This window comes from Microtus pennsylvanicus, chromosome 14, assembly GCF_037038515.1.
Source record: "Microtus pennsylvanicus isolate mMicPen1 chromosome 14, mMicPen1.hap1, whole genome shotgun sequence".
NCBI classification, from domain to species: Eukaryota; Metazoa; Chordata; class Mammalia; order Rodentia; family Cricetidae; genus Microtus; species Microtus pennsylvanicus.
The window spans coordinates 53999166-54026669 of NC_134592.1; the positions used below are offsets into that span (position 1 = coordinate 53999166).

Here is a 27504-nt window from a genome sequence, read left to right on the forward strand (position 1 = left end):
CCGTGTGTATATCAGAATATAAATACTAAAGATAAGTTACTATTCCTAAAGCCATTCTTAATTTTATGGACATACATTATCAAAAATAAAAATGTTAGCATCATATTTTCTTGTAATCTTTTGCATTTCTGACCTTAAATTACTAAAGAAAAACACTAGATGAACCCAGGGTCTCAGGCATGCTAAGCAAACACTCTACCACTCAGCTGTGTCCCAGCCCCGTCTACTCTTCGTTTTTTCTTCATGTATGGTATGTGTGTGCACATATATGTGCTCACATGTGTTTGTGTGCATGTGGAGGTCCACGACTGGTACTGAGAGCATCCCCCATCTCTCTCTCTCCACCTTAGTCACTGGGAGGACAGTTCTCAGTTGAACTCACAGCTCACCATTTCAGTTAGTCTTGCTAGCCGGCTTGCTCCAGGGATCCCTGTCTCCACCATCTGAAGCTGGCATTAAAAGCATGCGACAGCACGCTCCTGGCATTCGTGTGAGTTATGGGGATTGCATCCTGACTGTCTCCCCTGATATTCTTCTTGCCTGATGTTTTCCCCCTCCATTAATCACCATGTTCTCAGAATATATGGTGGTAATAATTCACATACAGGGTTTTCTTCTTGGATTGATTGCTGTGTGGTTTTGTTTTGTTTTGAGCTGAAGGAGGAAGTGGGGAGGTTTTCCCTGCAAAGGTAAAGGTATAGCTAGAAAAGTAGGAACTGACTAGATAAAGGGAGCTCACATGTTACATGTTAGCTGCAGGCTTTGGGCTTACTTCTTAGGTAAGGAGTTAGAAAAACACAAAGGGAGAACATTTCATTCTCTCCTGCAGTTCATACCTGAACTCTGCCTACAGCATCTCCACCTATCTTGGTCATCTGAATGAACAAGGTCAGGAACAGTGAACATAGATCCATACAGAGTCAGCCATTTTCTTTTCCAAACACTTTCATTTACTGACATTTCTGTTTTATTTCTTTATTCCTGAGTAGAACGACTTTCATCTACCAGTCTAAATCCAAACCCCAGGAACCATAAATACAATCTAGTTCCTTTCCATTTGACAGACAGCTGCATACATGACTATATGTATTGCCTTGGGCCAGTCAGCTTTCCCCCCGGATAAACAATGTTGGCCCATTCAACTGTCCCTTACATGGGATGGATTTGAAGTGGTGGCTTTTTCATTCCTCCTTCAGTCCAATTTGTCAGGGACCCTCCTGTGGGTGGATGCTCAGATATGAACACAATGTTTGACATATGATATAATCAGATCAACCAACTGAAAGGTGATCTTCCTATGTAAACTGCCACTGTATCTGTCTTCCCTATCACAAAATGACATTATAATTTAAAGTTCTGAGGTCATTCACATTTGCTATTAAATCCTCCCATACTTCGGTAGACCCAAAGGCAAAATGTAACATAAATCTTCATGCCTGTTAAGTTTAATCTGACCTCTAAGCACCAAAATTTTAGACATTATCACTGAACCCAATCAGTAAATCTCCCATATTCTCGTCCACATTATCGAGGAGTCTGCTAAACTGGACACAACCGTAGATCACACACTAATCATGTACAATATAATGCTTGACTCGGTACAAATCTAGTCAGTATTTCTAACATAATCTCACCAGCAACACTCTCAGGAGCATAGCAAATAATAATCACTAATCGTACTAAGATGTCTGTATGCCAGATGTTAAGTGCCTTCTATACCACATCTGCATAGCATCCCTGTCATAGCAAGGTCGTGTTGGCGGACGTGTTTGAAATATCCTGCTTCGTGGAAAAGTCTGCCTGAAACTATGGGCCTGTAGGCTAAAGATGGATGCCCCAACAGTACAGAAGAACTTTGAATGACTGTCCAGGCAGCGAGATGTCTCTGTCATTTCTAGAGTTTTAGAAGTTGCTTACAATGCACTTCCTGTTAACATGGGTAATAGTGCATCCTCCTGGGGTCTTTGATGGAGTTGAAAAACAAATAGCTATAATTATAGTTTTCCTTAGTTATGATAAAAGATAAAGTAGATATATAAATATTGTAATTGTAAATCTTGCTTGATACCTGTTTTTTATATGCAATTTTACTATGTTAAAGTTAAAACCTTCCCTTTTATTTAGATAGAAAAGGGGAAATAGTGTGGGAAGTCCAGTAGATGCACTGCTTTTATTGGTTACTGAATAAAGAAGCTGCTTTGGCCTGTGATAAGGCAGAATAGAGCTAAGCAGGAAAACTAAATTGAATGCTGGGAGAAAGTAGGCAGAGTCAGTGAGATGCCATGTAGCTGCCTCAGGAGACAGACACCGGAACTTTGCCTGGCAAGCCATAGCCATGTGGTAATACACATAGTAATGGGTTAATTTAAGATATAAGAGCTAGCTAGAAAGACACTTAAGCTATTGGCCAAACAGTACTGCAAATAATAAAGTATCTGTGTGTTTATTTTGGGTCTGGGCAGCAGGGAACGAATGAGCAGCCTCTGTCAACAAGGTGGCACTGTCATTATCCATCAACACAGGCAGTTTGGTAATTAGGCCCAGCTCATATGACTAGAAAAATCTGGGCACAGAGCCCTGTGGCCTATCCATGGAGCTCGCGGTAAGCAACATACCTAGCTATTTTTTTTTCTTTTGATACTCCATCTAATAAAATTCTAAGAGAAGAGAGAAGGTTGGTCTTCCGTGTTCATCCCTACGGAATCCATGTTCAAAGAATTATCTCTTCCTATTAGAAGGGTTGAGGCACAAAGTTTTTAATAAGCTATTTAATCATTCTTAAGTGTCCTACAAGACCGGAGGAGCACAGAGATTGCAGAAATCAAGGTCGTTGCCCTCAGAGCCTAGAGTTTCTGCAGTTGCCCATCTCACCTTCTGAATCCCAAAGCAGGCTCTGGGTCTCTGTCATTTAACAGTGACCAGCAGTAGTCTGCCATTCAACGCCACCGCAGGTGGAAAGCACCGACCTGAGCCAACCTGCTCAAACAGAATTAATGCTCAAAATCTCTCACAAATCTCAGGGTTCAGGTTTTAGAAAAAAAAAATCTTCTTTCTAAACTAAAGACCACTTGTCAGATTTTAAGAGATGCAGGGGTTCATCGGCTTCCCTTTCTCTGTCATACGTCTGTTTATTTAAAAACCTCAATCTTTTTTTCCCCAAAACTAAACTTAGGAAGCTCTGTCGTCTGCTGTCATTACTTTATTTATCCATGATGACAGGGTTGTCTTTCTCCCCCTATCTCTACCTCTGCACCAAAATAACATAAAAATCACCTATTTTTTGTTCTTAATCCTACAGGGGTCTCAACGCCTGAATCTCAGCCCTTCTGAGGTAACTTTCAACAGCCACAGGCCACTTTCCTAGTTATTTGTGATATGCATTTTGTCTTTCATGTGTTTTCAGAATGCTGGAGAATCAGTCATAATTGTAGATTTGGGTTTAGAGACTCTCACGGCTCTTAAACTTTCTTCCATTTGCGATCTTGGGACACATTATTTTATAGGCTGTTAATTGCTCTTCTAGAAAGCTACCCATTCCTGTTACTGTTGTATCTGGCATTTTTTCACCAAGTTGCTATCACATCTATGCACTTTTCTCTGCTGTTGATAATGACTTACCTCAGAACACTATTAGGCCCTATTCTTGCAAAGAGTTTCTAGGAGGAGAATGGCCAATAGGCAGGGATCCTGCAGATTCTGTTTGTTGCTGGAGATCTCCCAGAATGTGTCTGAGTAGCTAAAGTGACTTCCTCTGACTTCCTCTTTCATCTAGATGTATCTATTAGCTACAAAAATAAGTTGCCTGGTCTCCCAGTCTGTCTTGGTTTCCGGCACCACTGACACAACGAATAAAGTGTTTGGCCAATATGGAGAGTTAAAGTTCATGGATAGTAACTGACATTGAGATGATACAAACCAACAGCCATAAACAACCATAAAGTTCTGGAAAACACTTGCCCAACAGGGAAGCACCCCCCCCCCAGAGTTACAAGGCAAATGTGTAAGCATTACCAAGCTCACCCAGGCTTAGTCCTGGGACTACACTTCCCGACTTGCATCAGATGCTACGTAGAAAGCGGTGGCCAGCGTATGAAGAGCCCAGATGCCCTCTTACCTTGAAAATCTGTCCTTCCTTCCAAGAGGCACAACCTCAACCTTTGCCTGGGTACTTCTTCACAGCTGCACATCCCCATTTTGCACAATTCTACGTGTTCCCAACACTGACAGTAGTGTTTTGCTATGCTTACTTGTACAGTTGACCGCCTGCCTGATTTCACATCAAATGAGGGACGACCCGCTTCCAAGGGCTTGCTGAAGTCCTCCAGTGGCACCATTTCTATTGCTTCCTGGGACTTAAACACTAAGTTCTCTTCTCCTATGGCTCCCCAATCAAAAAGATCCTCCCGTTCAATCTGGAAGATGCTGGACACGGCCTCAGGAAGGTCCTCGTAAGTATTTTGCTGGAGGAAAACACAAAGACGGAAAGTTCATCTTTCTGGTCCTTCCAGGGTCTGTGGATCTTCACTCTGTTCATCTATGCAGCAACAGAATGAATAGGTCAATGTATGTCTGAAAGTCATCTGAGCTGGTAAGTTGTTTTTTTTTTCTGCAGATTTCAAAAGAAAACTTCAAATTGACTTAATGAAAAACCTGAAAGCCAGCAAATTATTTTCCCTGGCCTTATGTCACTAAATCCCAAGGGAAAAAAGTCTTCATAGACACGTTTCTATATTAGTCAATTGTTTAAAAGATTATTTGGGTTTGGGATTATGGACCACTGGGAGTTAAATACCTCAGTGCCTCAAACAATAGATCTATAAATAAAAGTTTGAATTATATAGAGTGGCTTTACAGTACGATTATACCATTTTGTTTTTTGATATAATCAAAGTTGTGATGCAGTGTCAAACACAAGTGTCTTTGTTGTACAAGAATAGCTGGATCAGGAGCTTATAAAAATATAGCATTAACCATAATTATTATAAAACAATTTTTAGACAGTGTTTGACTGGTGCTATTAAAGAAAAATGAACAACATGATGGTACTGAGTCCAAGTCCTGAATTTGAAGCACAATTAATAAAAAGTCAATTAGAGAAATTGGGGTTCTACCTGAAGACCCAAAAAGCAAAAATTGCCTCCAGGAATCTCAAGAGTAAGACTGTGACTGAGAGCTGTCTCCTCCCATTTTATAATCCTCTCTAGTCTGAGATTAAAGAAAGGCATGTGCCACTGGGATTAAAGGCATGCACCGCCCGGTTTCTATGGCAACTAGTGTGGCTACTGGGATTAAAGGTGTGTGTCACCACGGTCTGGTCTCTAAGGCTGACCAGTGGGGCTGTGATCTTCAGCATTTTATCACTATTTTTAATGAGCAAATGAATAATGGAAAAGAAATTGTTTCAGTTTTCATTGACCACATACTTAACATTTACTAGAATACTTAAAGTAGCAAACTGCTGTCTTATTGGCCTAGGTACTGAAGAAATCACTCCTGGACAAGAACTGTTCCTCCTTTGCCCCTTCTACCAACCTTGTCTAAAGCAGTTCAGGAGCAGACTAAGTCATCAGCTATTGATGATTTCTATTGATGATGGTATTACCTTGTAATCGGAGACTGTTCTTTGTTTCCCATCTACCCAGACCAAAATAATCACACAAAAACTATATCAGTTACAATACTGTTTGGCCAATGGCTTAGGCATATTACCAGCTAACTGTTACATGTTAAATTAACCCATTTCTATTCATCTCTGTATTGCCACGAGGCTGTGACGTACTGGCAAGGTTCCAGCATCTTTCTTCTTTGGCAGCTACATGGCATCTCCCTGACCCCGCCTTCTTTCTCCCTGCATTCAGTTTAGTTTTCCTGCCTACCTATATTCTGTCCTGCTATAGCCACAGTAGCTTCTTTATTAACCAATGGTAATAAAACATACTCACAGTATAGAGAGGGAAATCACACAACATTTCCTTGAGGCAGATACCCTAGATACATGTTAAGCCCACAGCCGCCTATCATCAGGTGTCAGTTGGTCTATCCACATACCACTGGCAAGTGGCTACTAGTACCACCACACACATGGGCCTCAGGCAGGCTGTTTGCATACAAAGGGGACAAAAGACCCAGTCCAACCAAAAGCATCTGTAAGTGTCGCAGGTCTACCACTTGTGGTACCCTTGTTGCTTACAGGCCTCAGGGCTTCATGTAAAGAGAAGGTTCTATATGTTTTCTGAATGCTATCCTAAAATGATGTATGTTCTCACCATATATACACATATATGGGGTCATATTTTCAAATCTCTCATGTAAAGCAACCAACCGATCATCATGTCTTCAGAATCAAACAGCTCTCTGCAAATACTCAGTCCATAGGAGACACACTACTACTTTAACACAAAGAAAGAGGATATTTAGTAAAGATTTTACCGTGACTGGCTGTTCCTTCAAATTTTCCTGTGACTCTCTCTCCTCTTTTATCTGAGGTGTTTGTGACTGAGGTTGTCTGAGGTACTTTTGTTCCATCAAAGAAATACCCTTAAGAGAAAAATTAAGTAATGTCAACTTATAAAAAAATCACTGAAATGCATTATTTAATATTGCAAAGACAATTAAAACAGTAAATTAGAAATCTAAGAGAAATATAAAGTACTCAATAACATTCAGTAAATGAGAAAAGTTTTTTTTTAAAGCACATGAAACATGTTTGTGTGGCTAGGTAAACCCAGTACTTAGGAAACATAGGCAGAAAGATCTCTGAGTTAGATGCCAGCTTGGTCTACATAATGAATTCAAGCCCATTCATGGTGTGGGAATAGTTTGTATTCTGTCAATTATATTTTAAATAAATGCTGATTGGCCAGTATCCAGGCAGGAGGTATAGGCAGGACAACCAGACAGGAAGTAGAGGCAGTTCAATGAGAACAGGAGAATTCTGGGAAGAGGATGCAGTCCTTGTCTGACCACAGAAGAAGCAAAATGTGATGCATCACTGAAAAAGGTACTGAGCCATGTGGCTAACACAGATAAGAATAATGGGCTAATATAAGTTGTAAGAGTTAATAAGAAGCTTGAGATACTAGGCCAATCAGTTTATATCCAATGTAGACCTCTGTGTGATTTCTTTGGGACTTAACAATTGTGGGAACTGGGCAGGACAGGAAACCCCATCAACACATTCAGGCCTTATAGTGATACCCTATCATCACACACATGCCCCCCAAAAATGTTTATTCTATTTCATGGACATTTAGATTGTTGACTGTTATAAATAGATGATTAAATTTAATAATACAGCTATAGCTGGGCAGTGGTGATGCACTCCTTTAGTCCCAGCACTTGGGAGGCAAAGGCAGGCAGATCTCTGGGAGTCTGAGGCCACCCTGGTCTACAAGAGCTGGTGTAGGAGGGTCTTCTGTCTATGTGTTACTTTCATTGGTTAAATAAAGAGACTGTGTTGGCCATTTGATAGGGCAGAAAATTAGGTGGGTGGAGTAGACAGAACAGGATGCTGGGGGAAAGACGGCAGGCAGAGAGAGCTACCATGGAGCCAGCGGCCAGGTCAGACATGATGAATCTTTCCCGGTAAGCCACGACATCATGGTGAAATACAGATTAATGAGAGTTAGCCAATAAGAGGCTAGAAATAATGGGCCAGGTAGTGTTTAAATGAATACAGTTTCCATGTAATTATTTTGGGTAAAGCTAGCCAGGAGCCAGGAGCCAGGCCGCGGCCTGCCGCTCCTCATTACTACACCAGGACAGAATCCAAAGCTACAGAGAAACTCTGCATCAAAAACAAAAAAAAGATACAACTGTTTAATATTACATCGGCTGCTCTAAAACACTGCCATTTGCCATTTAATCAGGCATTATAAAGCATTATACAAGAAACAAATTAAATCTAAAATTTAATCCAAGCAAAAGCAAAAAGGGATATGAACACATTTTAAACACTGCTGCCTCGCACTGAGTCACTTTTACCATAAATAATGCTGGTTGTAATAGCCAGCACTCTGCTTAGCTGTGGTCATAAGCTAAGGTCATTACAAGGAGAGACAATAATCAATAGTAAAATCTAAAAACATCCAGACACAAAACATCCAGAAAATCTTGCACACTATGAAAAGACATAACTTATAAATGATAGAGGTAGACAAGGAAGAAACCATCAGAGGCACAGAAAATAACTTTAAAAAAAACCATAAAAGAAAACTTCCCCACTCTAAATAAGCAGGTACCTCTGAAGGCACAAGAAATATACAGCATACCAAATAGAGCAAATCAGAAAAGAAACTCCCCAGGATACATAATAATCAGAAGACTATGTTGTGGGAATATTTGTACACTGTGTGAAGGTGTATTGCTATGCTTGGTGTGATGTGAGATGTCCTTCTGTATATGTGTTGCTTTTATTGGTTGATGAGTAAAACATCTTTGGCCAATGGCAGAGCAGAATAAAGCCAGGCAGGATTTCTGAACAGCAATATACAGAGAGAGTAGGCAGAGTCAAAGAGATGTGTAGCTCATCAAATGAGGACATCAAAACCTTACTGATAAATCACAGCCTCATGGTGATAAACGGATTAACAGAAATGGATTAATTTAAGATGTAAGAGCTAACTAGGAATGCGCCTAAGCCATCGTCCAAACAGAGTTGTAATTAATATAGTTTGTGTGTGATTATTTGGGTTGGGGTGGACAGGAAATGAAAGTGCAGTCTCTGATTACATTGGTGTAATAGGAACTGAATGGCCAACAGCTAGGCAGGGGATACAGATGGGACTTCTGGGCAGAGAGAAAGGAAGAAGGAGATAAATCTAAGCTTGTGAGAGATACAGAGAGACAGGGGGGAAGCAGGATGTATGGTGCTTGACAAAATGTAGATTAATAGAAATTAAGAGCTAGTTAAAAACAAGGCTAAGCTAAGGTCAAGCTTTCATAACTAATAAGTTTCCATGCCATTATTTATGAGCTGGAAGCCCAAGGAAAAGTTCAGCTACAACACTAAGTGTAATAAACAAACAAAACTTCAACAATAACAAAAGGATATTAAAAGCTACAAAGCTAAAAAAAAATTTTAAAAAACCAAGTCACATATAAAGGCAGGTACAAAAGAATAACATCTGACTTTTAAATGGTGACTCTGAAAACCAAAAGAGGCTGGAAAGATGTTCTACAAATATGAGAGACAAAAGTGCCAACAAAACTATAAATCACAATCAACTGAGAAAAACATTCACAAGGAAGGGAGGATGAGCAATTTCTATCCACCAATACAGCTCTAAAGAAGGGACTAAAAGGAAAACTTTACTCTGAAGAGGTTAATCAAGAAGTAACCTTGACACAATGAACAACTTATTCATAACAACAAAATAGCAGGAATCAATGAATGCTGCTCATTGACAACTACCAATGTTATTGGTTTCAATTACCCTATAAAAAGATACAGACTAATAGACTGGATTAGAAAAAGAGGACCCTTCTCTTTGCTGTATCGAAGCAACAATTCTCACTATCAAGAATAGTCATCACCCCATGAAAAAAGAGTATGTGGAGGTATTGAAAGCAAAAGTATGCAAGTACCAAGCAAGTGTAGCAATTTTAATATCTGACAAAATTGAAATCAAACCAAAACTAATCAGAAGAGAAAGGAAGGATACTATATACTCATCAAAGGAAAAAAGTCCACCAAGAGACTATTGCAATTGCAGTTCCTGGAAATAGATGTACCTCAAGATCCCATTATACTACCCAAAGGACTCTACACCCGACTACAAAGATCCTTCCTCATTCATGTTCATTATTGCTTTGTTCATAACAACCAGGAATTATAAACAGCCTAAATGTCCATCAATTGAATAACAGGTAATGAAAATGATATGTTCACACAATGGAGCATCATTAGCTGTTAAGAAAAATGAAATTCCCAGAAAAAATGGATAGCACTAGAAAAACAAATCATTGTGAATGAGATAATCCAGACCCAACAAGACAAATATTGTATGTTTTCTTTTATATGCAGATGTTAGCTTTTAAGCTTTCAAAATGTGTGCTACAGTCTGAATAACCATAGAGGATTAGGTACCGAGAAAGGGACTGGGTCATGGGGTGGTTCTTTCAAGGAAGGGGAGATAGAATATAGTATTATAAAGATACAAAGGGGAAAGAAACTAGAATTAAATATGGAGGGGAATTGGCAGAAAGGGGTGAAGGAGGGAATATGTGGGAAGAAAAGATAACACTAAAGGACATTTGAAAAGTTATATGTGAACCTATTATTGTGGAAGCTTCCTAAAATCTGTACATATATGAAAGGAATCTAAAAGAAGTCACCAAATAATAGGAGACACCATTTCCCATAGACCTCTTATGCCACCAAGTAAAATCCCATTGCTAGGAATGGGCTACATTTTGCTGAGTCATTGGCTAAATGGGCCCCATGGAAACTCCCAAACATCACAGGTTATTGCCAAGGTTATTGGTTGCTCTCCACAACCTGATGGTAAAGCCCTATTATTGAAGACAACACTTACTTATGTCATCAAACAAGAAGTCAAGCTAGTGCCTAACTAGAAGCTTTCCTCCTACTGGCAGGTACTTTGCATCCTACCAGAAAAGGAAGGTAATCATCAATATTACTCAGCTCTTAATTCTGTGACCTAAAACAATACCATGACTGCAAGAGACATTGGTGGAATAGTGGCACAGATATTATGGGAGTAACCAACTACTTTTTATTAAAATTTTTGTGGAATGTTTTTGTTGCTTTTTGCCTTTGCTTCTTGCTGCTTGTTTGCTTGTTTGTTTAAGGAAGAATGAGAAAAAAAAATAAAGTTCAGTGGGTAGGGAGGTGACAAGGAATTAGGAGAGAGAGAAAAAAAACATGATCAAAATATAGTGTATGAAGAAAAGTTTTTTAATAAAAGGGTAAAACACAATGTGAAGTTCCCCAACTTTAGAATGGCTATTCTAGCTGTACAGAAGTGCACTGGAGATACGTAGGTTTTATATATGGTCAACCTTTTTGTGTTTTTATTCTCAATTTTTTACAGTAAATTTTCAATTTAGAAAAACATCGCTAATTAAAAATATCAAATATCACAAATAAGATATTGTATAAATATATTTACTTGGCATATCCAGAATAGGTAAATCCATAGAGACAGAAAGCCTATAAGGGGCAGCTAAAAGATTGGAGAATGAGCAAAGATCGGAAAATGGAGAATGACCAATGATGCAAAGTGTCTTTTAGGGCAATGAAAGTTTGAAAACTATATAAATATGATAATTGTTCAACAGTTCACTTCTAGATTTTTTTTTGTTTTCACTAATACAGCAACAGTCACTATAATAATACATTGTTCATTGATAAAAATGAGTGTATTTTTGTTTTTAAACTAATAAACCCTGATCAACTCACACTCAATATTTTCAACACATATATTATAAAAAGCAATAATTTTGCTAGTCATGGTTAGCACAAGCCTTAATCTCAGCACTTGGTAGGCAGAGACAGACAAAACACTCTGTCTTCTAGAACAGCCTCATCTACTTGGACTACATAGTAAGACCAAACAAGACCACATAGTGAGACCCTGTATCAAAAAAAAATTAAATCAACAACTTATTGATCACAATAATTTTATTGACAATCGATAGAAATTTTAGTGACAAACACACAAATGCAAGGTAATGGGTAAGTTTCACACATTGAAAGAAGCATAGCCATACAAGACAGTGCCCGCCTATAATCCCAAATACTGGAGAGTCTGAGGCACAAAGATAGGAAGGCTTCTCTGGACTACAGAGTGAGCTCAAGAACAGTATGTGTAATTTATTAAGACCCTCTCTTTCCCAAAATCAAAAGGTGGAAAAGGGAATGGAGACAGAGGTCAGTTCCAAGCACTTTCCCAGCAAACACAAGATTTCCATGGCCCTATGGTCAATCTCCAGAACAAATCTTTGTCTGCCAATAAATAAATAAATAAGAGAGAACAAACATACAAAAGCATTAGTTTCTAAGCCATAGCATACCCATAAAGCCAGTCCCCAAGGTAGTGCTGAAGCAGGAACATCATGAATCTGAGGCCAGTCTAGGCTACACAGTGAGTTTAAAAGCCAGGCTGGATTACACAGGGAGATCCTATCTTTAAAAATAATCATGAAGGTATAAGTCAAATAAATTATCATAGTCTAAGTGAAATCAAACAGGGAAGATAGTATGGTAAAGCAACTGTTGAGTACATGAGCTCTGCTTTGGGTGTTAAATCTTTACTCCGTTCAAGTTAGGGAATCTCAAGCAATTACTGAATCTGTCCCAAGGCCAGTTTTATAACATAGGGATAATAATAATCCATGCCTCGTGCTTATGATGAGGCTGAGACAGCAAATGACAACAGAACATGCCTGAGAGCTAACAGAAACTAATATTTACACTAAAGATCAAAGTAAGGATGCTTACTATTACTATCAACATTTGGTTTTGTATTTGGAATTCCAAATGTGAAACAATGCAATTATGTAATTATAAGAAAGGGATTAATCAGAAATCAGAGGCTATGACTATCGAAAGAGAAATCATGAAGAAGTACACCCAGCATTCCATGTAATAATATAAACTTTATATTATCTCTGAGTCATAAACTGTATCTAACCAGGGGAATTTTCTGCATCTACAACAAGATGTGGAAATCCTCTGAACACACTTTAAAATTCTGTAAATATCTGAAAACATAGGAGGCTGAGAGCAGTCCAGCTTCACGATCCTCAATACATTTATCATCCGTTTGAAAAATGCTTCCTTCAGTGTCTAACGTGGTCTACTAAAGTGTCAGAGCAAGAAGGCATGGGGGAAATCAGTACCATATGAAGAGAGCCCAAATGCCACAGGCAATGAAACCCAAGCACTGAGCACAAAGAATGTCATGTCTTCAAAGCAAACCAAGCAAGCACAGGGCCTTCCAGGCAATCGGATGGGCCAGTAACACAAGCAGCAGCTATCTTCTGGCCTGGCCAGCTAGCTGGGTGCTTTTTCAGTTGTCAGAGAAGGGGTGAGGAGTAAACCCCATGGGCACACTTCCTGCCATGATATCCAATGTCTTCCTAAATGACAGTGTCCTCGATGATGTGAGTCAAGAGCCTGATGCTAACATATGCCTTTCTATGATGTCATCAGTATACCATCAGAGTAAACTACCTTCAAGTGAAGGACCACAAAGTTCAGATTTCAAAAAAGGAGGAAAAGGCAGTCCGTGGCCCTGAATAGGTACTTGTCCACACCTGTTTGAAAATACCCTGCTTTGCGTTACAATCCCTTGCTCCCTGCAGGTACAAACCTGAAGGCGGGCGCTGGCTGGCAGGGCTCTACCTGCAGGCGCAGGAATGTGTCAGGGTCACTTTGCATTCAGGCTTCCCACGTCTTACTTTTGTCCCAGTTAAGTATTTTATATCGTTATCATGTATGATTTGACCCTAAATTCAATAGAACTGTCAGTACTGAAAAAAAATACATGATTTCAAATAAAACAGAAACTGAGTGGCTGTTTTATCAATGTAAATATCAAAACTGCTAGAGGAGTCATTTATAATTGTGCAAGGCATCTGCTCCACAAAGTCCTCAAGCCTTTTCAAAGGATTCAATAATTCTAGAAACACAATCTGACTATATTTCAAGGAAGATGGAATATCTCTTCAGTAAGTGTCCTTTACTACAGAATTATAGATACACTGTGTTAAAACTATTGAGTTTTTGTTTCATGAAATAGGTTGCTCAAGACGGAAAAATCTGACACAGAGGTGTCTTAAAACAAGCAACTTGACACAGCCTAGCGTCACCTGAGCAATGCCAGCTGAGAAATTTCCCAGGTCCTGTAAGCATGTCTGTGGGAACTGTCTTGACTGTTCATTGATATGGGAGGGTCCAGCAAACTATGGGTGCTACCATTCCCTAGGCAGTCAGTCCTTAGCTGCTTTAGAAAGCTTACCAGCTAAGCTGCCAGCTAGCCAGCAAACAGCCATGATTTCACCTCCGAGTTCCTGCTTGAGTTCTCAAACTGACTTCTCCCAGTGATGGACTATATTCTGTAAGCTGAAATAAAACCTTGTCAGGCCTACATTGCTATTGGTTATGTTACTTGTCAACAAAACTAGTACAAGAAATAAACAGAAAAATATTTCAAGAATATGACAGAGCCTAAGGCTAAGCAAGCTCCTGTCTTTACTCGCTGTCCTTCCCACTAGAAAAGACAGCCCACCAGGGTTTTCTCTTTCAGGAACATTTAAAGAAATGTGACTCAAAAATAAAAGAAATAATAATAATAAAACTACTAAAAAATGAAAATGGCAAAGTCAGAACTTCCTGAAAATGAAAATTACATAAATACATACTATTACAATTTACAAATACTACTTATAAGAAATCAAATTATTTTAACATTGATCTTGCAGGGGCGAAGAATCCTATAGAAGCAATACTAGTGAAAAAAGAAACTGCTTCAAAACAAAAGGAAGAAAGAAATTTGAGTAAATGTGTCTTCTAGGCGACAGCATTTGTTATGTTGAAATGACATTCCTTTTGAATTAAGTAGCAAGTATTCAGGGAGTGACATCCAGGTTAGCTATGTGAGCAGCACGGCTAACAGCACTTTAGTTAGGAATGCTGAGAAGTACAGGAGCAGAAGCTAAGATTCCTTCCCCCTGAGAAGAGGCAGTCAAGCTAGAGATGAAAAAAAAATCAACAAGAAATGTTTCTCAGACTGCAAAACAAGTATATTTAATCAAGCGTAAATATTATGCAAGGCTCCAGGTTCAATCCCCATATAAATTCAATTTATATACAAAGATGAAGATAAGACTATACAAAACAGAAAATGTAGCTGTTTCTAGTGTGCCAGTAAAAAATTAATTTGAGGCAAGAGTTGGGTCCTTGGAGTGGGAGAGAAGGCAGAGACAAATGAAGCATGGTTCTTATTTCATATCTTAATATAGGACCATGTGGAAATAATTGTGTGTCTATCATTTCTGAAAACTCATATACCTCTTATTTATTTAGTCAAGAGTACTCTATAAAAGAGAAGTTTCCCCAGCTGGAGATACGGCTTAGGGCAGAGGAATTGCCTGTGATGTGTGAGGCCTTCGGTTTTATCTCCTTCCCAGCACTGCCAAGACTGTCTCAAAATGTATAGGTGATCTTATGGGTCAAGGCCCTCGTTATTGTCCCCAGTAGCACAAAACAGCAACAGCAGCAATGACATGAAAGACTTCAAGATCTATAGATGACTCTGTAGGACAAAGGGCAGGTGAACTATGCCCAGTGAGTAGCACTAACACACGTGCTTTTTGTTTTATCTAGAAATTCTGCCACCAACCATTTCCCTTTCTGATTTCCTCAGTTTGTACCCTGAAAACTCTAGTTTCCTTGTGCACGCCTCTCTCCCTCCACCTTGCCAACCATGGTCTCTCTAACACCCTTTAGTCTTTTCCAGAATGTGGTAGTGTAAGTTATTCAGTAAATTGCCTTTTTAATGTTTCTTTCTTCTCACTTATTAATATATATTCAGTTATTTCCACACAGTAACTTTTGAGATAGTAGAGAGCTCGAATTCAACATCGTGAGAGGAAAGAGTAAGCATGTTTGTATTTTTCTCAAATAATACTAAATCTGAAAATCTTTCCCTTTTTTGCTACTTCTGAGTCAAATAATAAACATGATTAACCCTTTAAATATATCCTATTAGAAAACCATGTGAAAATATTATCTGAAAATTTCGAATTAAACAAGGTGCGCCTATCCAATGTACAACAAAAAGAACAAAAAGATTTATAATACCGTGTGTAGATCTTATTCCAAAAGGCTTCTGAGAGCTAGCATTCAAAGCTGTCCCCAAGGACGCCCAACTCCTGAGTAGGCCCCTCTAAGTGAGCAAGCTGACTGTGTGATCTGTTAATAAGGGCAGAAGGGGTCATGTGTGGCTACACCATAAAACTCCCAACTTCTGCCTGACTGTCTTCGATCACTTGGTCCTGGGAGAGCCATCTGGCATGCCATCAGGTCTTTGGTGAGGAACTGCACCCAACAGCTTGTGTTGTGACGGGGGAATCCTGGAAGCAGATCCTTTAGATTCAGCCAAGATTTCAAATGACAAGGGCCCCAGACAAGACCTAGACCCAGTGCATGGTGTAGGGCCACACCATATAGACAGGCAGCTTCTAGACTCCTGACCCCCCAAACCTGCATGAAATAACACAAGTCCGCTGTTTGAAGCTATCTAAGCTTTGGGGCAATTGATTTCACAGCAATGAAAAATGAAGAGATGCCCTAAGCTACAACACCAGCTTCAGGTATTTCCTAGAGAACCCATGACATCAGCATTTTGTAATAGTCCTTATTTTCGAGTATGTTTTCTTCTTCATTATTACCCTCACAAAATTTTCTTTAAAAAAAAAAACAGATATTGTTTAGAAACACCATTAAAAGGTGAACCAGCTGCTGAAAGAATTTCTAGAGAAAACAATAAGCACGTGTGTTAGTAATATACGCTGTGCATATTTCACCTGCCCTTTGTCTCACAAAGTCATCCATACATCTTGAAATCTTTTCTATGGTTGATGCTTGGTGCGGGAAGTCCTTCGGTATATGTGTTGTTTTTTTGGTTAATGAATAAAGAAGCTTCCTAGGCCTGTGATAGGACAGAGTAGAGCTGGGGGGGACTAAACCGAATGCTGGGAGAAAGAAGGCAGAGTCAGTGAGATGTCATGTAGCTGCCGCTGAGGACAAACTTGCCCGAAACTTGACAGTAAGCCACATCTATGAGGCAATACACAGATTAACAGAAATGGGTTAACCAAAGATATAAGAGCTAGCTAGCAATATGCTTAAGCTATTGGCTAAACAGTATTGCAAATAATATAGTTTCTGTGTGTTTATTGTGGGACCAGGCAGGAGGGAAACAACAGCAACTGGTGCTGTTTCATGCTACAGGGAACAGTAACAAGGGCCTTGTACATGCTAGGCTAGCATTTTATCAGTGACCTATACCTAAAGACCCTCAAATTGTATCACTTAATATCACATTACATTTCATCACTAATACATCTTTAAATAGCATATTTCTTATAGGACTTCTAAAGTATTTGTAAAATCTTCAGAATTAAAGAGCTTACTAGAAGTAGGATATTCCTATGCCAAAAACATGATTCTTTTGTTATTGTTGTTGGTCTTATTAAACAAAGCTGATGAAGAAACTCTCTCATTCTTTCAGTTACATATATGTGTGTGTATGTGTGTGTGTGTGATTTTTATGCAATGTATGTGTTTACCTTAATTAAAGTAAATATTAATTAATATCCATAACAGTTAATGACCAGTCCTCAGTTTGGCTTCCTGCACACTAAATTCCGTATTGTCCATACTTTTGTCTTATAGAGCTAAGAAAATAGATGATAAACTTTGAAAAGAATGCATAAAAGCATTCTCTTAAGCTCGCTAAGATTTAGTAACAAAAATAAATGCCCCAAGATAAAATTCAGAGTTCTAAAAGCAAGCATATTTTGTTTACTTCATTCAACAAATATTTATTTAGAGAGTAACTACCAAGTCCAGGAATTACACGAAATGATTTGGAGCAGAAAAGGTAAAAGAAAAATAATCTTGCTTCCAGGATTTTATGGTCTTCAAAGCAAATTCCTCACTTAATCCTCATAAGAACAGAAGAAAGGAAAACACAATTCTGATCACTTAGGGCATCATCACCAAAAGGAACATATGTATCAGTGATTAGATAAATAATAATAATATACTATCTAATGACTTGTTGCCCAAAAGGGTCCCATGGAAACCCCCAAACAACCCAGGCTGTTGCCAAGACAGTAGGTTGTTCTCCACAAACTTATAGCAAGGCCCCATTGCTGAAGCAACACCCACACAATTCACTGAACATGGAGAAGTTGTGGGGATGCCTACAAAGAGGCTTCACCCCTAAGTTCTAGAGTCTTTGGTACAGGAAAGTATACTCCCAGATACCAAAAAAAAAACATAAACACCAACCCAGCTACAAATCTTTGATCTATAATCTGTTCTGCCTACAAAATACACTAGGGCAATGGAGGCACAAAGCTCTTAAGAATGACATTTGACATGGAACCCATACCTGACACTGTTTAGGTGACCAAGATTCAGAGATCAGACACTCCGGGGACCTAGGGTAAAATCAAATACTACTGGTCTAAAAAATAATAATAATAAATTAAACCTGCCAGAAAACCAGGTAGACTGACTTCAGATCTTCACCTCTCCCTCTTTCCCAGACCAAATCCTTCAGTCTCACCCCCAACTCTGTAATAGGACACCCACTGCAGCCTTCCCTACCCCCTACCCCATCTCCTGTGAATACCACAGATCTCCCCATTCTAACCTCCCTGCTACCACTCTTTGCTTTATCCCAGGTGCCAACTCCTGCAGGAAACCCTTACTAACCCAAAAGCCACTTCTGCTAGGGACTCAGGTAGGTGGCCTGCAGATCCCCACCTCTCCTTCTGCTCCTCCATATTCAAACCCCATCTTGTCCCCATCACTATAGCAACCCTCTGGGGTGAACTCTCTTCATAGTCTATCCCATACCAAGGAGACAGATCCTGATTGGACACTCTTCTCTTGCTCCTCTGAAACCCTCAGATCCCTAACCTATGCCCTTTCCTAAGCGTCAGCTTGCAATAACCAGAAGCACACTTTACCTTGAACTTTCATATGTATCAGGTCCACAGGAAATTTCCTACTAGATAAGACACAGCCATCACACTCTCCTAAAACACAGAAAAGAAATAGAAACCCAGAAAAACAGGAACAAAACATACACACACACACACAAAAAAAAAAAAAAAACAGAAATAAGCACCTAGACCTATAATCACCTGAATCCCAGTTGCCTAGATACCAGTGTAAGGACACAATCAACAATAAGACCTTAAAACCAACTATATGAAGATGATGGAGTTCCTTAAAAAGGAAATGAATACAACCCTTAAAGAAATGCTAAAGTAATCCAGAAAAATATATAACAGTCAGTTATATATAAACTATATATAAACTATATATATATATATAAACTCTATATATAATCTATATATAAAATATATAACAGTCAGTAGAAATGGATAAAACTATTCAAGACCTAAAAAGGAAGTAGAATCAATAAAGAAAACCCAAACTGAGAGCATCCTGGAAATGAAAAACTTAAGATTCAAACAGGAGCTATCAGCTTCACTGATAGAATATAAGTGATGGAAGAGAGAATCACAGGCACTGAAGATACAAAAAATGGTTACATTGACCAAAGATGATGTTAAATCTGAAAAGTCCTGACACCACACATCAGGGAAATCTGGGAAATATGAAAAGATCAAATCTAAGAATAATAGGAATAGAGGAATAAGAAGAAAACCAATTTCAAAGGCCAAGAAAATATTTTTGACAAAATTACAGAAGAAAACTTCCATAACCTAAAGAAGAGCATGTCTATCAAAGTACAAGGAGCTCCATCATTGTGCAAAATCTCTTCAGGATCCACAAATCTCACACGTTAAATGTGCACTGATGCTCCCTAATCATCATCCTACGGACACTGAAGAAATCACAAAGATCAAGAAGACTTAATCTCAGAGATGCAGGAGTGGTTCAACATATGAAAATCATTCAATGTAATCCATCATATAAACAAACTGAAAGAAAAAAAACTGTACCATCATCTCATTAGATGCAGAAACTGCCTGATTAAAGTCCTGAAGAGATTATGGATACAAGGGATATTCCTGATTAGATTTTGGTTTGAGTCTCTATCAGGTAACTAGGAATTAAGTTTTTTGTACTCTGGATATACATATCAAATATTGTTGCAAGGAGGGCCTGCTTGTTTGTCCCAGCTGTTCAGAAACAAAATAATCACATAGAAATTGTATTAATTAAATCACTGCTTGGCCCATTCGCTCTAGCTTCTTATTAGCTAACTCTTATATTAATTTAACCCATTTTATTAATCTGTATATCGCCACATAGCAGTGACTTACCAGGTAAAATTTCCAGCATCTGTCTCTGGCAGATCCATGGCATCTTTCTGACTCTGCCTCCTTTCTCCCAGCATGCCACCTAGTTTTCCCCACCTACCTAAGTTCTGCCCTATCAACTGGCCAAGGCAGTTTCTGATGGAGGAGGGTCATCTTTCTATCTGTTGTTTCATTGGTTAAATAAAGAAACTGCCTTGGCCCTTTAATAGCACGTAAAATTAGGTAGGCAGAGTAAACAGTACAGAATGCTGGGAGAAAGAAGCTGAGTCAGAGAGTCGCCATGATTCTCCTACCGGACACAGACGCGGGTTAAGATCTTCCCTGGTAAGACACCTCGTGGTGTTACAGGGATATTAGAAATGGGTTAGATCGATATGTAAGAGCTAGCCAATAAGAGGCTGGAACTAATGGGCCAGGCAGTGTTTAAAAGAATACAGTTTCCATGTAATTATTTCAGGGCATACACTAGCCGGGTGGCGGGATGCAGCCCAGCCCACCGCTCCTATTACAACAAGTTTCTTTATTCATTAACCAATGAAAGCAACACATAGACAGAAGGCCCTCTCACACCAAAATACTGATCCTTTAACCTGTTTGAGATCTGTTGCATATGACATTTAAAATGTTGAAGTTTCCAGCAGTGAACCATTACCATGTCTAACAACAACCTTTGAAGTCTCCAAAAGGATGATGGGTCCCCATAATAACAATTCCACCAGGACTACGTTAACACCACTAAGCCAAAAACATTACCTAAAGATCAGCTGTGGATTACAAACTGCTCGGGACCATTTCAAGGCTGCTAACTGAGATGCTCTAGCCTCACAGAACTCTAGCCAAGACTTGAGACAAGCCCTACATTTTCCCATTATTCAGAGTTTGAACAACAAATGATACAGCTACTTCTCCCAGAACTTGACAATTAACCCATTTTTTTTCTCTTCAGAATCCCCTAAAGATGCCATCACTCCTAGGAAGTAAATTTAAGAACATGATGCTCACATTCCCAAGAGGTGGGGAGGGTGGTTTTTGGTTGTCCAAAGGGTTATGAATATTTGTCATCGTTTAGGGTGGCTATAAATTGTTATTGGTAATGGTCAGGGAAAAAGTTGAACAAAGGAGATTAGATTCAGAGATATATCCTAAAAAAGAAGGGGGTATATAGATATGATAGGATAAAAAGGTGGACTATTGAATCTACATGTAAACCAAATAAGCAACTACTAGTTTTAAATATTTTATTTTGGTGTGGATTTTTGTATATTGATACAAATTTAAGATTATTTTTGTAGAACTATACATATGTTTCTAATCTTATTCAAGATATTATACTTACACAGTTCATTTAACAATGTAATGCAAATTTCTAGTCCTTGAAAGTTATTATTTCCAAGTATTTGGGATAATAATTAAATGAAGGTTAGTTACCTATTACAATCAAACTTGTAGTCATATAAGATATATTTTCAAGGTCAAACAAATATATTTTAGATAAACAAACAATCTTCAAACACAGCAGAGATCTGCACAATATGGCATTTAAGATATTTTAATAACATGCAGTTCTTTTTTATATATATAAAAATGAGACATGTCTGTTTCTGGAAGCACCAATATACTTCAGAGAAGACTATGGGCATCAAACAAACTCCACTTGGAGTTTACTTTCTTTGTGGACAGTATATATAGAGAGAGAGACAGACAGACAGAGAGGGAGAGGGAAAGAGACCTTGGAACACACAGCTCTAGAAGGGAGATGTCTCCATCAAATCCCATCCCTCAGAGCTTAGGAAACCTAAACAAGAGGAGGTGGAAGGAGTATAAATGTCAGAGGGGATGGAGGACATAAAGAGAACAAAGTCCTATGAAACTGCTAAGCAAGATGCATATAAACTCAGAGAGACTGCAGAACAAGTCTGGGTGTACATGGGTCTCCACCAGGACCTCTGTGTATATATAAAGCTTTCATCTTAGTATTTTATGGGTTTCCTGAGTGTATGAGCAAGTAGGTCCCTGACTTTTGTGGCTTCTCTTAGTGCTTTTTTCTTTCTGTAATTTTCTTTGTCCAGCTTCAGTGATGGTTTTTGTTTTATCCTATTATATTTTATTTTGTTATGTTTCATTGTTAACTCTTAGAAACCTGCTCTTTTCTAATGAGAGACCGAAAAGGAGTGGATCTAGATCGGAGAAGAGGCAGGGACGAACTGGGAGAAGTAGAGGGAGGGGAAACTGTAATCAGGATAAATTTTATGAGGAAACATTCAAACTATAACTGGATCAGGTTTGTTTAATAAACCTCTCTGGGACATCTGATTAGGAACATTCATATATGTTTCCCTCCTGGAACAAGTGATATAAATAAGAGAAGTGAGCAAGAGATGCACGAGAAAGCACAGTCAGTCTAAACCAGCTGATACCAACTATGAGGCTTAGCTTTAATTATCAACTTGACAGAACGAAGAATTATGTGGGAAAAGAGTCTCAGTTATCTAACTGGGTTGGCCTGTGGGTGTGTCCTCAAGGAATTGTTTTGCTTGTGCTAACTGATCTGGAAAGACCCAATCCATTGTGGGCGGCACCATTCCCTAGGAAAGAAGCTCTGAAATCTCTGAGCCTGGAGAAATGGAATACTAGAGAGTATTCAGCAACTATTCTCTCACGTCTCTCTGCTCTCGGCTGTGAATGTGATGTGACCATTATCTGAGTGCCTGCCTTGACTCCCCCAAGATCACAAAGTGCAACTGTCAGCTGAAATAAACCCTTTCTCCCCTAAGGTGTTTTCTGTCAGTGAATCTCATCACAGCAGCAGTAGCTAACTAGGACACCAGCCAATCTACGGATGTGAGATCTACTATTTAAAGCCGCTAAGCTTTGGGAGTTCTTTTGTTATGTAGCCCTGGCTGGTTTACAGAACTACTAAGGGAAGGCAAAAGACAAGATAAAGATGCAGCTGAGAATGTCAAATTATGAGGGTCATACTCTATTAGGTGCTATATGTGGTTTAAATTTAGACCTTATCTTGTACTCAGCACAGACCCAATCAATTTCTTGTTAAAAATAATGCTTGTCTGGCTATAAAAAAGTTTTACTAGGAGTAAGGCATGAAGATTTAGGTACATGCTGGTCATGGCCTACCCGAAGACATGAATATCAGAAATAGGCCTCAAAGAACATTCCTTAATAGTTTCTGTTCTTCATTATTCAAGGGTTACCCTAAAGAGAAATATTAATTAAAGTAATTAATTAAATTACTTTAATAATTTAAAAACATTTTAAATATTTTTTAAATATAGGGGAGGTCTCAATTTCAATAAACTGGAATTCAGATTTGTCTAGAAATATCAGGAAAAATCAGATGATAGGAAAGAATTCCCTAAATCTTCTTCTCATGAGTATTGAGACTCTCTTGGTTGCCATTCCAGAGAGTTAGGGAGTTGATCATTCTGCTTTGCATTTTCAAGGTTACCAGCTTCTTTGAGGAAGTCCTTTGTAGGATGCCTACACTCCTACAGGTTCTGAAATGTCTTTTGTGATTATTTTCAAGGTCCTTTCAATACTCACACAAAATAAAATGTCTTTCTTCTTAATTGCTACACCTGGGTTTCTGACGCCAGGACATTTTACTTCATAGCGTCCACCCATTTTATTTTTATTAATAAGTAATTGTCATAAGTGATATTTGCTAGTTACAAAAAGTCTAATTCATCTCCAAAGGCTAGATGCTTGACGAGAGAGAGAGAGAGAGAGAGAGAGAGAGAGAGAGAGAGAGAGAGAGAGAGAGAGAATATACTATGATACTATGGGCTATGAACGCTATCAAGTATTGAGCACCCTGTATGGCAAGACCTAAGTGAACATGTCATGAGTATTTCATCTTTGTCTCCACGATAAACACACTTGGTAGTGGCCACTATCATTTTCATTTTGCACATTAAAACAAACCAACCAGGTAAAGTTAAGAGAGGTGTGCAAAGCTGAAAAGGCATAGCCTAGTGATTGTGTAGCACAGACCCTTCTCAATGCCCACGAACAAAAACTAGGAGGTAGAAAGTGTCACACTAGTGCTTCTGAATGGTTTCTATTTCTTGGGAATCCGAAGTCTTATTCCTGTTTAAAGTCTTTGGGGATCCTTTTGTGCACATGAGCCACGATGAATTAACCAGGGTTAGCAATTAGAAAAACAAAAATTGAGAACAGGATACTGCGTGCCTTTATTACCAATATAGCAGAAAGTTCTAGGAAACAAAACATTCATTTCAACCTGGCACCAAGGCAGTTCTTAAAGATAAACCAGAGCTGATCTCTGTACCCTATAAACTCAAGATCCTATGATTCCCGATCGTAACACTGTAGCAAAAGAGCAACACAAAAACAAAACAGCCAGGCTTGGTTGTGAAGTGCTGGAAAGAGCTGAAAATTCAAATCTAAAATAAAATGCAAGACAATGTGAACGTTATCATTTTTATTTGCGTTTTTGTTGTTCTTTGCTTTTCAGGATTATTCTGCTTCTCAACTCTGAATATATTTATAATGTTATGTTTTTAAGGATTTGTCTTCGCAGTATTACAATTGACAAGTATATCTCTGAGAATTGCTCTTGCTTTTCCTGGCTAGAGATTGAAGCAAGAAGACACAAGCTAATGGTTTAGCATCCAGAAAGGAGTAGGGTAACAGTGGCAGTAACTGTTAACGTACACCCTAAGAACAATCAAAATACCTCACTTTCTGCACGGTCACACTTTTTCACGCAGCAGTGAAATTATAAAATTTAGAGATTGTTTAAGGAACAAGGTAAAGGGGAAAACCACATGTGGGGGAGGTAACTCAGTGGTCGAGTTTGCCCTGTACGCAAAGGCTCAATACTTTAAAAAGAAAAAATAAATTCTAAATTAAAATTAGTAGATCGTAATCAATGATAAAATCTAAAAAATATTCCCTGTGGACCAGAAAACTGGAGAGAGTATACTTTAAACAAATTTAACTTTTCTCTGAATACCAACTAGATATTTTTACAATTCAAGGGATTAAATGTTTTGAGACAAAATTTAAAAAAAAAGTCCCAGAGCTGCTGTATCCTGTGAACAAGTTCAGGGCTAATTTCTAGCATCCTAGGCTCATGCTCAGTATTTTCTCCACTAAGAGAGAATCTGGAGACGCATGCGCAGAAGAAACAAGTGCCCTTAGCCGTTTTAACTGCGCGAAGACCGTGTTTCCCAGGTGTGAACAAATGCAAGAAGGGGAGTTTGCTTTGGATGTGATTTAATAAGAACCTCAAGATGAATTCTACAGGCGGTTATTTATTTTTGAGACTGACTCTTGCAATGCATGTAGCGAGGCACCAGAGTATAAATGGATAAACAAAAGGGCCCATTAAAAATAACGACAAACATGGCTAAGCTGACAAGAGAGTGTCATGTAAATATTATCTTATTATTTTAGCGACATCTCTGAAAAGTAATCAACTCTTACAAAAGAATGAAAAGCCAGAAGGAAAGCAAGCCATATAGTTCCTCGTGCAAAACCTCAGGAAGGAACTAGAGACCCCAAGTGCCAAGAATGAATGGGCAACCAAGACCAAAACCAGCCTGCTCCCCTAACCCCGCTGTGCAACCACATACCTCCTCTCCAACACCAGAGAAGGGACAAGACCTCCCCTGCAACATTAGTAAATTTCATACCTGCAGCCACAGATACCAGAAGACAGAACTACAAGTCCAAAATTCCGAGTAAAGGAATTTACAGCCTAGGTTGGATTCTACCACCAGCGAAGCTATTATTTTAAGGGAGACCAAATAATGAAATTTTCAGATGTGAAAATCTAACACACATATACACAACCCACACACACAGACACAGAAACAGACACACATCACACACACTTCCCACATCTCCTACCTTACCAGTAGATCAAAAAATCAACACATGACTTCAGATAGCAGGCAGAGCGAACTGAGGAGCAGATCAGAGAACATTCAAGCCTGACTGAGACCAAAGGCTCAAGCGAAACCGCTCAAAGAAAGAACAGGAATGATTACCTGATGTGCCTAGATGCATTCAGAAGACGGTTAATGCTTGTCTTCCTGACAAATCAATCATGTGCACATAAAAAAAAACAGGAGAAACCCTTCGCAGGCACTGCTCCAGAAGGAAAAGCATTTAGTTGAGAAATGTGATGTTCCCCCATAACATCTGTCTAAGTATAGCACTTCAAACACAAAGAATTCGAATTCACTGTATTAGAAAGGTAAGAAAGTCTGTGCACTGGAGGAAATGGGGTGGGCTCTAGCAAAGACAACAAATGGCCAAACTCCACAGTGGGAGAGCAAAAGAGTCTGCCTGCTGCAGGGAGAAGGGGGAAGCGAGCAGTGTCAGCCTGTGGTGGTGTGCACCTGCAAGCCCAGCACTGGAGAAGTGGAGAAGCCAAGCTACTCAGGAAGATGGTGAAGTCAAGGCCAGCTCGAGCTGCCAATGAGACCCTGCCTCAACAATGTCCCTAGGGGAAAAAAGAGAGAGAGAGAAGAATGAAAAAAAAGCTAGCAGCAATAGCACATGCTGTAGAAATACAAAATTATATATAAATATAAAGTTATGTATAAATTGTGACAGCTAACCTTTTGAAAAGCAGCTATCTATGGAAGGCAGGAAGCAACAGGAGGGGGGCAAATGCTTAGTATGGAACTGTTTTTATGAGCCTAGTACTACACCAACTTCTCAAATGATGTTGATATATTAGTTTGACTGATATAAAAATATAACAAACATAGATATCAAAAATACTAAGAGCAGTAAATGTACTGCTTACGGTATCTTTAATCACTCTCTCCTTCGCCAATAGGTCTTCTCTCCCTCCGCACATGAAGGTGGAATGGGAGAGCAGCAGGAGGGGCCAGGGAGACAGGGAAGATCACAAAAACAAAGTCTATATAAAATGCCAGGATGGGGTGCCTCGCTTCATACGCTAATTCTCAGAGGTAACCAGTGCTAAGGAGAACGGAATACTCGGTAACTGCATATAGCCCAGCTTAATGGCTCACCATCATCACCACTACCAAATTCTGAGTCCCTCACTTAAATGTCTCTTGCTCTGGCTTATCTTGTGCTCCGCTCTGTAGACTCATAGCCCTGGATGTGAGCTGAATGTGGACCTTCAGCTGTAGCTTTCGCCCCCACAAGGCAATAGAGGTATTGCCTCTAGAGGGCTCTTTCTAAAATAGGAATCGTATTGTGTAGCTCACTGTCACCCAGCTCTATCAGAATCAAGATGGAGCTCCTTCCCGCTGCCATGTGCTACCCACTGGCCACTTCCCTGCTGGTCCTGCACACTTGGCCTGACCCAGGCTCTGTGCCTGACTCTAATTTACACACAGATGCTTCTTCTATACTGCTGTGCATATATGATGTGATGTATGTATATTTGGCACCTTTAAGACAGGAAAATTTGGTATT

General features: G+C 39.1%; 1 protein-coding gene across 1 annotated transcript in view; it reads right to left on the reverse strand.

Annotated features, from left to right (window-relative positions):
- Ttc6 (tetratricopeptide repeat domain 6) overlaps positions 1-27504 on the reverse strand; it is a 140635-nt gene that overhangs the window by 97697 nt on the left and 15434 nt on the right. Inside the window, exons 2-3 of the mRNA XM_075947685.1 lie at positions 6430-6537; positions 4248-4460 (exon numbers count right to left, since the gene is read on the reverse strand). Of these exons, the coding sequence (XP_075803800.1) occupies positions 4248-4460; positions 6430-6537 (321 nt within the window). The remainder of the gene's footprint in view (positions 1-4247; positions 4461-6429; positions 6538-27504) is intronic.